Raw genomic sequence first — 16,128 nt, forward strand, 5'->3', positions numbered from 1 at the left:
GGAACATAAATGAAACTTGCGGAAGAAATAATCAATAGCCAAAATAACTAAATGGAAAAATAATTAGAATATTGCTCGACATATACAACACAACGTTCTCAAAACTAGTACACTATCCCAAAACCCGAAAACTCACAGAAACACAAGCCTTTGCAATATCTAACAGTCTAACCCCAGAATATTTAACAAGAAAGAAAATACAGAAGGGCAATGTTTAACAACTAGAATAGAAAGGGACTTCTCGGTCTACGGACGCGACAGATGTACCTCGAAGTCTCTAGAGCAGTCGCCTCCCTCAAGGATGGTAGGCCAGAGTAGCGGTACCAGGATCTGCACATGAAAAACATGCGAAGAAAGGGCTTGAGTACACCACACGGTACGCAGTAAGTGCCAAGCCTAACCTCGGTCGGGTAGTGACGAGGAATGTCAGGGCCCTACTGAGATTAAACAAAAATATAAAGTTCGACAGTATAGAATAGAACAGTATAATGAAATACGGCAATGAAAGTAACATATGATATACATGACAACAACAACTATACAAAAGCGAGGTAAACACGGAAAGAAAGTACAGCTTAGCACCAATAATACCGATCGGGGATCTCCCAGGATACCGTCCTGTAGTCCCAAATACACATATCCGATAAGTCTCCCGGGATACCGTCCCGTAGTCCAACTCATAGTGAGCGGGGATCTACCAGAATCCCGTTTAGTAGTCCCAAATGTTAATACCTAGTACTGGGGGAATCTACCAGGTACATTTCCGTAGTTCCATATAACTATGCAGGGGGATCAACTTGAATCCCACATCTGTAGTCCCAAAATAAACAGACAAAGGGAGCTACCGAAATCCCACATCCGTAGTCCCAAAATAAATACACAACTACAGCAAGAAAATATTCAGAAATGGAAATTTCATATTAAGGCAACAATTAATTCTAGCCTAGCATGCTGCATAGAGTTCAGGTAAACAGGTTGGACAATTAAAGCAAATAAATCACTTAGACATGCTTTCCTAGCTAACAACAGGCTTTATAGTACAAGTAATGAAAGCTGGAAAAGAAACATACTAATCAATACTTAAAGAAAATCGGATTTCCAACAATTTGCACAAGTACGCACTCGTCACCTCACGTACAAGGCATTTTAATTACCAAATATATAAATCCTAAGGGGAAGGTCCCCCACACAAGGTTAGACAAGCCACTTACCTCGAACCGGCTCAAAAATCAACCCGAGACCACGTTCTTGCCATGAGTACTCGACTCCAAATCCCCAATCTATTAAATTCAATTGCATAATGTAAATAGCACTTCAAGTAACTGATTCTAAAATTAAAGTCTAAGCTAATACGTGAAATTATGTAAAATGACCAAAATACCCCTCGGGCTCACGTCTCGGAATTAGATGAAATTTATATTTTCAGAAACCTCATACTCTCACGAATCTATACATAACAAGAACACTGAAATCGGAGTCCAAATAGCCCCTCAAATCCTTATTTAAAGGTCTCATAAACTCAATCCCAAATTACCCTTTTTCCCCAAAAAGTTTCACCACTAATTAGGCTTTTAATCACATAAAAATGAGTTATGAAGTCAAGGATGTTACCTCCAAGTGATTCCCCTTTGTTTTCCTCAAAAATCTCTCTCAAAAGCTTCAAACCCGGATGAAAATAGTGAAAGAATTTCTCAAATTCGCAATGGCAACTATTTATATGTTCTGGCCCAGGCATTTTCGCATCTGCGGCCTAATTTCCACTTCTGTTGTACAACATTTGCGGTCCTTGAACTGCATCTGCGGTTTATCACTTAAGTCCCAATTTTCGCTTCTGCGATCCCTTTTTTCGCATTTGCGGCATCGTAGATGCGGCCCCTAAGCCTCTTCTACGGTTCCAGCCTTCCCAGGCTCTTTCCGCTTCTGCGCTCCTTTTCCCTGCATCTGCGGCATCGCACCTGAGGTCCCCAATCTGCAGGTGCGGATAAAACAGAAGCAGAAAATCTCAAGCTTTCTCAAAAATTCCAAACTCTCTATTAACTATCCAAAATCACACCGAGACCCCCGGGACCTCAACCAAAAGCCCAAACATCACCTAATACCTTATTCAAACTTGTACCAATCTTCAAAACACTTCAAACAATATCAAATCAACCAAAACACATCAGATTCAAGCCTAAGTTTCTAAAATCTTCCGAATTCCGCTTTTGATAAAAAACCCAACCAACCCATGTCTGAATGACCTGAAATTTTGCACACACATCCCAAATGACACAACGGAACTACTACAACTCTCAAAATTCCATTCTGACCCTCGTATCAACATCTCGCAATTGAACCGGAAACTTCAAAAATTCAACCTTCGGCATTTCAAGCCTAAATTAGCTACGGACCTCCAAAACACAATCCGAATATGCTCCTAACCCCGAAATCATTAAATGGAGCTAAGGGAACCATCAGATTTCCATTTCGAGGCCGTCTTCACACTATTCGGACTACAGCCAACCTTCCAACACTTAAGATCTCATTTAAGGACTAAGTGTCCCAAAACTCTCCGAAACTTAAAACCGAACATCCCGGCAAATCAAAATAGCATAAATAAACTCAGGGAAAGTAGTTAATAAGGGATCGGGGCATTAATTTATAAGACGACCGGCCGGGTTGTCACATCCTCCTACACTTAAACATTCGTTCATCCTCGAACGAGCATAGAGACATACCTAAATTAGTGAAAAGTTGAGGGTAACGGCTGCGCATATCCTGCTCGGTCTCCTATGTTGCCTCCTCGACCAGCTGACCCCGCCACTGAACCTTCACTGATGCAATGTTCTTTGATCTCAGCTTTCTGACCTGCCTGTCCAATATTGCCACTGGCTCCTCAACATAAGATAGATCCTTGTCGAACTCGACTGAACTGAAATCCAACATGTGTGACGGGTTACCATGATACCCCCGGAGTATCGAAACATAAAATACTGGATGAACCCCTGCCAAGCTGGGAGGTAAGGTAAGCTCATAAGCAACCCCCCCCCCCAATACGCCTCAATATCTCAAAAGGGCCAATAAACCTTGGGCGCAACTTCCCTTTCTTCCCAAACCTCATAACGCCCTTCATAGGCGAAACCCAAAGCAGAACCCGCTCTCCAACCATATAGGAAATATCGCGAACCTTCCAGTACGCGTAACTCTTCTGTCTGGACTGGGTTGTACGGAGTCTATCCTAAATCACCTTAACCTTCTCCAAAGCATCCTGAACCAAGCCTATGCCCAATAGTCTAGCCTCACCTGGCTCAAACCACCCCACCGGAGATCTACACCGCCTACCATATAAAGCCTTATACGGTGTATATGAATGCTGGATTGATAGCTGTTGTTGTAAGCAAACTCCGCCAATGGCAAGAACTGATCCCAAGACCCTCCAAACTCAATCACACACGCACGGAGCATATCCTCAAGAATCTAAATAGTGCACTCGGACTGTCCGTCCATCTGAGGGTGAAATGTTGTACTCAACTCCACCCGAATAACCAACTCATGCTGTCTGGCCCTCCAGAATCGTGATGTGAACTGAGTACGTCTATCTAAAATGATGGACACCGGAATACCATGTAGGAGAATAATCTCTCGGATATAAATCTCCGCCAACTGCTCTGAAGAATAAGTAGTACACACAGGAATGAAATGAGCAGACTTGGTCAGCCGATCCACAATCGCCCAAATAGCATCAAACTTCCTCAAAGTCCGTGGGAGTCCAACTATAAAGTCCATGGTGATCTGCTCCCACTTCCACTCCAGAATCTCTATCTGCTGAAGCAACCCACCTGGTCTTTGGTGCTTATACTTCACCTACTGACAGTTGAGACACCGAGTTACGAATCCAACTATATTTTTATTCATCCGCCTCCACTAATAGTGTTGCCTCAAATCCTGATACATCTTTGCGGCACCCGGATGGATGGAATACCGCGAACTATGGGCCTCCTCTAGAACCAACTCTCGCAGCCCATCAACATTGGGTACACAAATCCGACCCTGCATCCCCAATACCCCATCATCACCAATAGTCACATCTTTGGCATCACCGTGTTGAACTTTGTCCTTGAGGATAAGCAAATTAGGGTCATCATATTGCCGCTCCCTGATACGATCAAATAAGAAAGACTGAGAAACCACGTAAGCTAAAACCCGACTGGGCTCCGAAAGATCCAATCTCACAAACTGGCTGGCTAAGGCCTAAACATCCATCGCCATAAGCCTCTCTGATGCTGGTAAATATGCCAAACTCCCCAAACTCTCTGCCCGGCGACTCAAGGCATCAGCCACTACATTGGCCTTGCCCGGGTGATACAAAAAAGTGATATCATAGTCCTTCAGCAACTCTAACCATCTCCTCTGGCACAAATTTAGATCCTTTTGCTTGAACAGGTGATGCAAGCTCTGATGGTCAGTATAAATCTCATAAGGAACCCCATATAAATAATGGCGCTAAATCTTCAGGGCATGAACAATGGAAGCTAACTTAAGGTCGTGAATAGGGTAGTTTTTCTCATGTATCTTCAATTGTCTGGACGCGTAGGTAATCACCCTACCATCCTGCATCAACACCGCTCCGAGGCCAACCCTCGAGGCATCACAATAGACCGTATAAGACCCCGAACTTATGGGCAACATCAAAAGTGGGGCTGTGGTCAAAGCCGTCTTGAGCTTCTAAATGCTCGCCTCACACTCCTCTGTCTACTGGAATGAGCACCCTTCTAGGTCAGCCTGGTCATAGGGGTTGTAATCGATGAAAATCCCTCAAAAAGACGACGGTAGTAACCCGCCAAGCCAAGGAAACTGCGGATCTCTGTAGCTGAGGATGGTCTGGGCCAACTCTGCACGGTCTCTATCTTCTTCGGATCCACCTGAATACCCTCACTTGATACCACGTGGCCTAGACATGCCACTGAATCCAACAAAAACTCACATTTCGAGAACTTAGCATATAACTTTCTCGAACCTACAATATCACCGTTATGAGAGGTACGTTTCAACCAATTAAATTATAAGCCCATACGGATCTCTACACGCAATTCGCTCACTTTGGGAAGAGCGGACGGAAAGAGAAGGCCTTTGTCCTATCTGCTTCTTCCTCTTCCCAGGAATGAAGAGTTTTATAAAAAATGATTTTCTTTATTTTTGTTTTTTATTTTTGTTTATAGATAGATATGTAATATAATATTATCTATCTATTATTATTATATATCTAAATAATATTAAGCAAGTGGCCCTTTCGCGACTCAAACAGCCGGTACGCTTTCCGGCTCAAAGGGGCGGGGGCTTTATATTTGCTTGCAATGCCGGTTGTTTCTCTCTCAAAGTCTGAAGCACAGTCCTTAGGTGCTACTCATGATCTTCCCGACTCCGGGAATACATCAGAATGTCATCAATAAAGACAATGACGAATGAGTCAAGATATGGTCGGAACACACTGTGCATCAAATGCATAAAGGCTGATGGGGCATTGGTCCGCCCAAATGACATGACAAGGAACTCGTAATGACTATACTGAGTCCTGAAAGCAGTCTTCGGGATATCTGGCTCCCGAATCTTCAACTGATGGTAACCTAAGCGCAAATCAATCTTAGAAAACAACTGTGCGCCCTAAAGCTGGTCAAATAGATCATCAATACGAGGCAAAGGATAGCGGTTCTTCATTGTAACCTTGTTCAACTGGCGATAATCGATACACATACACATAGAACCATCCTTCTTCTTCACAAACAAGACAGAAGCACCCCAAGGTGATACACTGGGCCGAATAAAACCCTTATCAAGCAATTCCTGTAATTGATCCTTCACATCCTTCAACTCAGGAGGAGCCATACGATATGTAGGGATAGAAATGGGATGAGTGCCCGGCAATAGATCAATGCCAAAATCAATATCTCTATCAGATGGCATGCCCGGAATGTCAGCTCGAAACACATCCGAAAATCCCGTACTACTGGGACTGAATCAACTGAAGGGGTATCAATACTGACATCTCTTACAGAAGCTAAATACGCGTCACATCCCTTCTCAACCATACGCTGAGCTTTAAGAAAAGAAATAACTCTACTGGGAGTGTGATCTAAAGCACCCCTCCACTCAAACACGGTATACCTGGCATAGCCATCGTCACGGTTTTGGCGTGACAATCAAGAATAGCATAATGGGGCGACAACCAGTCTGTGCCCAAGATAATATCAAATCAACCATGCTGAGTAACAATAAATCGGTTGTGGTCTCAAAACCACTAAGAGCAACCAAACACGACCGATAAACGTGGTCCACAACAAGAGAATCTCCCACCGGGGTAGAAACATAAATAGGGGAACTCAAAAAATCCCGAGGTACACCCAGATGCGGAGCAAAATAAGAAGACGCATAAGAGTAAGTGGATCCTAGATCGAATAGAACTGTTGCATCTCTGTGACAAACCAGTATAATACCTATGATGACAGAATCGGAGGCAACAACCTCGGTACGGGCAGGAAGGGCATAGTATCTGGCCTGGCCTCCCCCTCTAGGGCGACCTCTACCTCCCTGACCTCCACCTCTAGCTGGCTAAGCAGGTGGGGCAGCAACTGGAGCTATAATTATAGCCTGAGAACTCTGCGGGGCACGTTGTGGCTGAGAAGTCTGTGGAGGTGCACCCCTCCCAAGTCTGGGGAAATCCGTCACCATATGGCGTGTGTCACCACAGTCAAAACAAGCTCTGGGAGGACGTGATGGCTGTGACTGGCTAGAGCGGGGTCTGCTGGACTGACCTCGGAAAGCACCCCGCACAGGAGGCACGCTAGAAACCGGAGGTGCATAATAAAGCTCCTAAGGCCTAGGAGGAGATGGAGCACTACTGGCTGCTGGAAGAGCTGAATGAACAGGGCGACTCATATAACCCCTACCATGATGTCCTGCAGCTGGGGCACGGGCACCAGAGAAGTGGCCCGACTCTCGAGACCTCTTGGCCTCCCTGTCCTCTCTATCCCTAGCATGCATACCCTCAATCCTCCTAGCAATGCTCACCACCTGCTGATAAGAAATATCCATCTCCAACTCACGAGCCATGCTAGATCTGATGCTGGGAATAAGGCCCTCAATAAACCGGTGAACCCTCTCGCGGACAGTAGAAACCCAGGCTGGGACATGTCTAGCCAAGCTAGTGTAACAGATAGCATACTCTAAGATAGTCATAGTACCCGGGCGCAAATGCTCAAACTCTGCGCGCCATGCGTCCCTGAGTCTCTGAGGAACATACTCTCTCAGGAACAAATCTGAAAACTGAGCCCAAGTCAGTAAAGCAACCTCATCTGGACTATCTAACTCATAGGTGCGCCACCACTCGTAGGCGGCCCCTCGAAGCTAGAAAGTAGTGAAGGAAACCCCACTCTATCCATATATACCAATGGTACGGAGAATGCGGTAACACTCATCTAGAAATCCCAAAGAATCATCCGATGCTAGACCATTAAATACAGGAAGCTTGTACTTCTTGAACATCTCAAGCCTCAGCTACTCATCCTCGGAAGCCGTTGCCCTGTCCTCGGGCTGAACCGGCACTGCAGGTGGCACAAGAATAATCTCAGGGACTTGCTCAACATGAATTCGCTGCTCAGGAGTACGGGCGGCGGGACTCTATGCTCCTCCCCCAGTCTAGGATATGGCTGCAGCAATGAGGAGTAACCATGCCTGAGCCAAGGTGATGTACATGCTCATGAACTGCGCCAAAGTCTCCTGAAGAGCTGGAGTAGTAGTAGTAGCAGTAGGCATGTCAGGTGCCTGGACTTCAGCTGGAATTGCTGGTGGTACATTGGCGGTAGCTCGCGTAGGGGCTCTGGCTGCACCATATGCGCGTCCTCGGCCTCTACCCAGGCCCTGGCCTCTAATGGCTGCAGTAGGGGGCACGGGTGCCTGATCATCTCGAGTAGCACGTGTCCTCCCCATCTGTGAGAGAATAGAAGACAGAAGTTTAGAATTGTGATGTCAAAATATCGCTCGACAAGGCAATCAAATGAAGTGGAAATTTTCCTAACAGTTGCGTAGCCTCTCGTAGATAAGTACAGACGTTTCTGTACCGATCAACGAGACTCTAATAAACCGGTTTGTGATCTATGACTCCTATGAACCTGAAGCTCTGATACCAACTTGTCACGACCCCCGTTCACCCTCCGTGAACTGCCGTGACGGCACCTAGTCTCTACGACTAGGTAAGCCTAACAAATGCGGAACATAAACGAAACTTGCGGAAGAAATAATCAAAAGCCACAATAACTGAATGGAAAAATAGTTAGAATGTCACTCGGTATATATAACACAACATTCTCAAAAGCAGTACACTATCCCAAAACCCGGAAACTCACGGAAACACAAGCCTTTGGAATATCTAGCAGTCTAACTCCAAAATATCTAACAAGAAAGAAAAATACATAAGGGCAATGTTTAACAGCTAGAATAGAAAGGGACTTCTCGGTCTGTGGACACGGCAGATGTACCTCGAAGTCTCTAGAGCAGTTTCCTCCCTGAACGATGGTAGGCTTGAGTAGCGGTACCTGGATCTGCACATGAAAAACATGCGCAGAAAGGGCATAAGTACACCACAGCGGTACTCAGTAAGTGTCAAGCCTAACCTCGGTCGAGTAGTGACAAGGAAGGTCAGAGCCCTATAGAGATTAAACAAAAACATAAAGTTCGACAGTATAGAATAGAACAGTATAATGAAATACGGCAGTGAAAGTAACATGATATACAGGATAGCAGCAACTATATAGAAGCGAGGTAAACACAGAAAGAAAGTACAGCTCAGCACCAATAATATCGATCCGGGATCTCCCAGGATATCGTCCTGTAGCCCCAAATACACATATCCATTAAGTCTTCCGGGATACCGTCCCATAGTCCAATTCATAGTGCGCGGGGATGTACCGAAATCTCGTTCCGTAGTCCCAAATGAAAATACCCTGTACTGGGGGAATCTATCGGGTGCATTACTGTAGTTCCATATAACTATGCAGGGGGATCTACCGGAATCCCACATCCGTAGTCCCAAAATAAATACACAACAGCAACAAGAAAATTTTCAGAAATGGAAATTTCATATTAAGGAAACAATTAATTCTAGCCTAGCATGCTGCACAGAGTTCTGGTAAACATGTTGGACAATTAAAGCAAATAAATCACTTAAACATGCTTTCCTAAGCTAACAACAGGCTTAATAGTACAAGTAATGAAAGTCGGAAAAGAAACATAATAATCAATACTTAAAGAAAACCGGATTTCCAACAATTTGCACAAGTACGCACTCGTCACCTCACGTACAAGGCATTTTAATTACCAAATATATAAATCCAAAGGGGAAGGTCCCCCACACAAGGTTAGACAAGCCACTTACCTCGAACCGGCTCAAAAATCAACCCGAGACCACGTTCTTGCCACGAGTACTAGACTCCAAATGGCCAATCTATTCAATTCAATTGCATAATATAAATAACACTTCAAGTAACTGATTCTAAAATTAAAGTCTAAGCTAATACGTGAAATTATGTAAAATGACCAAAACACCCCTCGGGCTCGCGTCTCGAAATCAGATGAAATTTACATTTTCAGAATTCTCAAACTCTCACGAAACTTTACATAACAAGAACACTGAAATCGTAGTCTAAATGGCCCCTTAAATCCTCATTTAAAGGTCTCTTAAACACAAGCCCTAATTACCCTTTTTCCCAAAAAATTTTGCCACTAATTAGACCTTTAATCACATAAAAACGAGTTATGAAGTCAAGGATGTTACCTCCAAGTGATTCCCCTTTGTTTTCCTCAAAAATCTCTCTCAAAAGCTTCAAACCCGGATGAAAATGGTGAAAGAATTGCTCAAATTCGCGAAGGCAACTATTTATATGTTCTGGCCTAGGCATTTTCGCATCTGCGGCCCAATTTCCACTTCTACGGTACCGCAATTACGGTCCTTGAACTGCATCTGTGGTTTTTCACTTAAGTCCCAATTTTCGCTTCTGCGTTCCCTTTTTCGCATCTGCGGCATCGCAGATGCAGCCCCTAAGCCGCTTCTGCGGTTCCAGCCTTCCCAGGCTCTTTCCGCTTCTGCGCTCCTTTTCCCCGCATCCGCGGCATCGCAGCTACGGTCCCCAATCCGCAGGTGCGGAAAAAACAGCAGCAGAAAATCTGAAGCTTTCTCAAAAATTCCAAACTCTCTGTTAACTATCCGAAATCACCCCGAGACCCCCGGGACCTCAACCAAAAGTACAACATCACCTAATACCTTATTCAAACTTGTACCAATCTTCAAAACACTTCAAACAACATCAAATCAACCAAAACACAGCGGATTCAAGTCTAAGTTTCTAAAACCTTCCGAATTCCGCTTTTGATCAAAAACATAACCAACCCACGTCCGAATGACCTAAAATTTTGCACACACATCCCAAATGACACAACGGAACTACTGCAACTTTCGGAATTCCATTTCGACCCTCAGATCAAAATCTCGCTATCGAACCGGAAACTTCAAAAATTCAACTTTCGGCATTTCAAGCCTAAATTAGCTACGAACCTCCAAAACACAATACGAACACGCTCCTAACCCCGAAATCACCCAACGGAGCTAACGAAACCATCAGACTTCCATTCCGAGGCCGTCTTCACATTGTTCCGACTACGGCCAACCTTTCAACACTTAAGCTCTCATTTAGGGACTAAGTGTCCCAAAACTCTCCGAAACTCAAAACCGAACATCCCGGCAAATTAAAATAGCAGAAATAAACTCGGGAAAAATAGTTAATAGGGGATCGGGGCATTAATTCTTAAGACGACTGGCCGGGTCGTCACAATCTCTTTGATGCGCCCACTCATCTAATTTTGTGATAGTGTAAGTGCCTATATCTTACGATGAATCCTATATAGCAATCTCGTACAAAGCATCGTGTAGTTGATTATCACTTTATACAAGAATGTGTAGCCTCTGGATCTATTCTTGTTCATTATCTACCAACGGAGCGCCAACTAGCTTACATTCTTATGAAGGGCCTCTCCTATCATCGATTTAAGACTCTCCGAGACAATCTTGGTATGTCCTCATACTCGATTGAGGGGGCGTGTTGATATACATATATATTTTACCATATTTGCCTATGAATTGTTATATGTTACCCTTCTAAATAAGGGTATTCTTGCATTTTATAATTATGTACTGATTTATAAATACAATGACATCCCCAAACATTATTATGGGGAATTATTATATGGTAGTGGAGTGGCTTCATATCCATTTATAAACGGAAATTTGGAAAAAAAAATTAAAATTCAAATATGCTTGCTTGGATGGTTCAAACCACCTAAGCATTGTGACATGATCCTAATTTCGGTAGTAAAGTTAAGTTCGTCACTCTTTCTCATATACATTATGAGAAGAGATTACGATAGCAAGCCCCAGAGATCTTTCTTTGGTTTCTTTTATGAACTCCACTGTTCGTCCATGAATTATATGAGCTTTCCATTATAAAGATATGAACTTTTGTATCCTACTTTGCAAATCATATTTCCCTTAGGCATATAGATATTCAACTCGGTTTATGCATGTCCTTTAACATAAGACCAGTTTATTCGGAGAGAGGGTGTGTATCTTGTGTGTGTAAATTATAATGTATGTGAGTTGGACATCGAAGGAACGCTGAAATCCAAGAACTGAGTTTTACAACCTATATACATACAAAGGCAAAACATGTTGTAGATCTCTTCCTCTTTATGCAAATGCTAGATTGAAATCGATCTCTATCTACTTGGAGTGGGCAATAAATGAAAAATCCAAAATTGTTTTTCCTATTTCAAGAAGTTAATCAAGTGGATAGTTCTGGTGATCACAAGCTATTTGAGAATCCATCTATATTGAGGGAAAAAAATAAAATGATAAAAGTAATTATAAAATAGCTCTTTATTAAAATAGCTTTTTATTAATGACCAACAATGTAAAAATCTCTAAGATATAACAGCAGCAGTAACAATAAGAATAGTCACGCATATGAGTTGGTTTAAACCCAACATTAAATTAAACATTACTCTTGTCCCTTTCTTCATTTGTCTGTCTAATAAAGAATGATGTATTTTTACGTTTGAAATATAATTTAACTTTAAACTTTCCGTCATATCATTAATAATATGATTACATAATATTTGTGGCTTATTTTAAATCATAAATTTCAATAATTGTTCATTCTTTCTTAAATTATGTGTCTAATCAAATTACATCACGTTAAATGAGACGGGGGGGGGGGGTATTAATTTTATGCATTTCATCAAGTTTACATTTCCCTTATGGATCAAAGAATGATATGACTCGGTCTGGTCAAATTTCAAACATTACTTTTAATTTTATAAACAATACTTATCTATTTACAATTAACAGAAAGCAAGAAATTTAGAGCATTAAAAATGTATTATTAAAAAGCTCATTTCCCAAAAAAGGTCATTATATTTGGTAAGTAATATATATAACAAGCTATATATTTTGCATAGAGGGATTACACATTACTGTTTAATACTAGTCAGTATAATAAATTTAGGCATCCAGAACTAGGAAACTACTGGTTTGACTTGTCTATTAAGAAAGTACATTTAATATTATAAGGGATTTAATTAATATTATAAGGGATTTAATTAATATTATAACTGAGCTTCTATTACTGGTTAAGATATCCCCAATGTGTATTTTTAACTTGCTTATTGTAAAAGAATTAAAGAAGAAGAAATTACCATTAACAATGAGAGCTTCAAACATATTAGAGTGTGATTGTGATTGGATCGTCTATCTATTGTTTAATATCTTATTTATTTATGTAATTTTTATTGTCAATTTGATTTAGCCGATAAATAACCGCTCGATATCTGCTTGATTATCGCTAATCCGATACCAATCCGCCTAATATCTTATTGGGTAGCTAGCGGATTAGTACATTTACAAACCGGTAACCGATAAGCCGAACCGTTAAACATAAATATCTACCCAATCCGCCCGATAAAAAACCCTAGTTTAAACATCAAAAAAGTAATTTTTCTTTTTGTTTTTCAGGCATGTAGAATTAGGAAATTACTGGTTTGTCTAGTCTATTAAGAAGATAGATTTAATTATTAAGGGATAAAACACTCCTTACCCAGAAACAAGATAGTCCATATTTTTAGAAGAAAACTTCATAATTCTTACCTTGACAATTAACTGGTCGAAAAATATTCGAGATCTTATCTATCTTTTCATTGCTTCTTGAACTTGAGGTGGCGTGATAGTGAAAACAGCAACAGCATGGCTTTGCCTCTCAATATTTTCTGCCCATCCTGAACATATCAATTTACAAAATATTAGGATAACACTCATTTTTGGTTACGTTTACGCTAATATTTTAATTTTTCCCTGTTACTATAATTGTGAATATGAGAAAATTACCAAGACTAGGGTCAAATCCTTGACGATGAAGCTCACGATACTCTTGACACAATGCACAATAACAGCAAAGTGTATGAGTAATGCAATCAAGAACGCCGTTCCCTTCCAACTTGAACTTTTTTCTCAATTTAACCCTGTTGTAAAATGTGTAAAGGGGTGCAGCCAAACAACAACATAGCAACAAGTTTACTATCACTCCTTCCATGCATGCTGTCCCAAAAAGGAAAAAAAAAATTAGAGAATAAACATAAACGAAAACAAATTTTCAAAAGCTCGACAAATATATCATAGGATTAATTGTTTGTCTTACACGTTCGTCCTTCACTGACAATTTCTGTAACATGCCCGGATGTTATACATGGACAAAAACATGTTGTAAGACCTATACACAAAGGAAAAATATCATTAGGCATATTCATAAAATTATAAGAAAATGATTTATACATCAAGAAGAAAAACAATAATTATGCTTCAATTTATAAAATTATAGGAAACTAAGCCTATCTAAGCTTGCTTATATTGTCGATTCCAACACCGGATAAACAAAGAAGGTTACAATAGGTTGGCCGTACACATAAAATTGGTCAATTTATAATGAATCCCGACCAGAATACAGAACGCAAAATGATGTATGAAGGAAAAAACAACGGCGGGACATACAATTTTTGGGGTCTCTACAACATGCAAAAATGTTGGTTGACCAAGTTGTCTCTTGCATTGGTTTGGTTATTCCAATAGGGGCTCTTTGGACATATACATTAGACCCAGAAGATCTATATGGTGGATGAAGTTGTTGTGTTGGGGGCATACCATACCCATAAGGTAATAAATGAGGGTAAAAATATGGTTGAGAAGATTTTTCTAATGATTTAGAAGCGAATTGGTCATACCCATTCGAGTTTATATGGGGATACATTGTTAATTATTAGCAGAAACAGAGATCAGGACAAAACAGACATGGAAGAGAGGGATAGCAAGAAGAAAAAAGGAAGGAGGAGGGGAGAGAAGTAAGGGCTTTAGTTCTTGATTTTTGATCGAGGGAGTTGAATTATTTTTCCCCAAGAATTTGTTTAAACAATTTTCTTGGTAGCTAGGCAGGGCCACATTGGCTCCTAATTTTTTACCAAAAGAAAAAATGGCTAAATTGATTACACTTTTAGGAGTGGAAGACTAATGGATGGTTATTAAGTATGCAGATTCTTGGAGTTTTGTGACCCGCGCACTTGTCATTTGCTTATTTGATTTATCTTTTAACTCAAGGAGTGTATAAATTCAGTAAGGACAATAAAGGATTAAATCATTAAATGTTGTGAAAATACGCCTCTTAAGAATCGTTTCAGAATTTTAAAAGGGTACAACATTCTCCCCCCCCCCTCCCCCCCCCTCCCAAATAAAAATTTGTTAAGAGTATGTTTGAAAAGCCACCTTGAAATTGGATTTGGATGTAATCACGCAGTTTGGTATGTTTGTATGGCCGATTAATTACTTGGTCAGCATGAAATTAGGTGTAATTATGTAACCACACAAACGATCGTTTTGTGTATTTGAACCCTGTTTCCCTATTTGATGTTTGTTGTATGCTTGCTTGTTTGTTTTGTGACTTGCGGGGATGGTTCGTTTGGTTTCGGAAAGGTTTTGGAATGAATTGGAACACTTAGTTCCTTGGTTGGAAGATTAAGTTATAAGAGTTACCAATGTTTGACCTTTTGGGTAAACAACCCCGGATCACTATTTTGATGGTTCCAATTGGTTCGTATGGTAATTTTGGACTTGGGCGTATATCCATAATTGAATTTGAAGGTTCCTATGAAATTTTAACATTTTTTGGCCGAAAGTTGGAAATTTGGAGGTTTGGAGAGTTCACAAGTTTGATTGGGGTTGACTTTGATGATATCAGATTTGGATTTTAATTTCGGAAGATGGAATCGGTTCGCATTTTCATTTGGGACTTGTGTGCGTTTGGACACAATCCAGATTGGTTAGGCTTGAATCAGACGTTTGATTCAAAGTTTGGAAGTTAGTGAACTTAAGAGAATCTTAACATGTGATTTGGCCGTCGATTATTAGGTTTGATGTTAGTTGTGGTATTTTGAGTACTGGGACAAGTTGGGCTAAGGTATTGGAATTGGTTGGTATGATTGAATGGGTCCCGAAGGGCTCGGGTATATTTTGGATAGGTTTTGGATCATTTTGATGTTTCTAGGCAGGTCTGGTGCTGGTGCATCTGCAAAGTGTGGTACACAGATGCTATGTCGCACCTACGAGTAAGAAGTCTGCACCTGCGATGGAAGGTCTGGGACTAAAAGTCTGGAGTTGCGCAAGGGAGGTTGCTCCTGCAGAGGGCGTGGTTTGGTTGCAATTGTGGAGCTGCAGATGCACGAGCTGCGTGGGCAGGTGCAGAAGGTCGGCATTTTAAGTGAAGCTCGCAGAAGCGAGACTTGGGCCGCAGGTTCGACTTCGTAGAAGCGAAAGTTGGACTGCAGGTGCGAAATCACTGGGTAGAATATTATAATCGAGGAATTGGATTCATTTTGTCATATTTTTTTAGATGGGAGCTTGGATTGGGGCGATTTTTTAGGTAATTTTTACCCACTTGAATTGGGTAAGTGTTATTAACTCGGATTTGATTATTATTCGTGATTCTATTATTGATTTGGCTTTTGGTT

At 41.3% G+C, this 16,128-nt stretch overlaps 1 protein-coding gene across 7 annotated transcripts; it reads right to left on the reverse strand.

Moving 5' to 3' along the window:
• Positions 1–48: 48 nt before the first annotated feature.
• On the reverse strand, positions 49–14,561 carry LOC107815296 (protein PLANT CADMIUM RESISTANCE 7-like). 7 transcript variants are annotated; one of them, XR_012709212.1, is made up of 8 exons: positions 14,123–14,561; positions 13,773–13,844; positions 13,463–13,672; positions 13,226–13,353; positions 9,407–9,475; positions 8,511–8,573; positions 1,212–1,280; positions 49–330 (listed from the first exon to the last, which is right to left on the reverse strand). XR_012709212.1 is itself a non-coding variant. In XM_016640853.2 (5 exons), the coding sequence occupies exons 1-4, from the start codon at positions 14,376–14,378 to the stop codon at positions 13,265–13,267; spliced, it is 627 nt and encodes a 208-aa protein (XP_016496339.2). In that variant the 5' UTR covers positions 14,379–14,561; the 3' UTR covers positions 8,287–8,573; positions 13,226–13,264. The 7 variants fall into 7 exon arrangements, 1 of the variants encoding a protein (XP_016496339.2); XR_001654721.2 differs by lacking the exon at positions 9,407–9,475; XR_012709213.1 differs by lacking the exons at positions 49–330; positions 1,212–1,280 and adding an exon at positions 6,607–7,962.
• Positions 14,562–16,128: the final 1,567 nt, after the last annotated feature.

Source organism: Nicotiana tabacum, chromosome 5 (genome assembly GCF_000715075.1).
Source record: "Nicotiana tabacum cultivar K326 chromosome 5, ASM71507v2, whole genome shotgun sequence".
Lineage (NCBI taxonomy): Eukaryota > Viridiplantae > Streptophyta > Magnoliopsida > Solanales > Solanaceae > Nicotiana > Nicotiana tabacum.

Bases quoted from the DNA above. Each gene is read 5' to 3' on its own strand.
- LOC107815296 (XM_016640853.2), bottom strand. From the start codon at position 14,378: ATGTATCCCCATATAAACTCGAATGGGTATGACCAATTCGCTTCTAAA. The intron at 13,673-13,772 runs GTAAGACAAACA...TTTTTGGGACAG, and splicing joins TGTCAGTGAAGGACGAACGT to CATGCATGGAAGGAGTGATA. The intron at 13,354-13,462 runs GTAATTTTCTCA...TGATATGTTCAG, and splicing joins AGGATTTGACCCTAGTCTTG to GATGGGCAGAAAATATTGAG.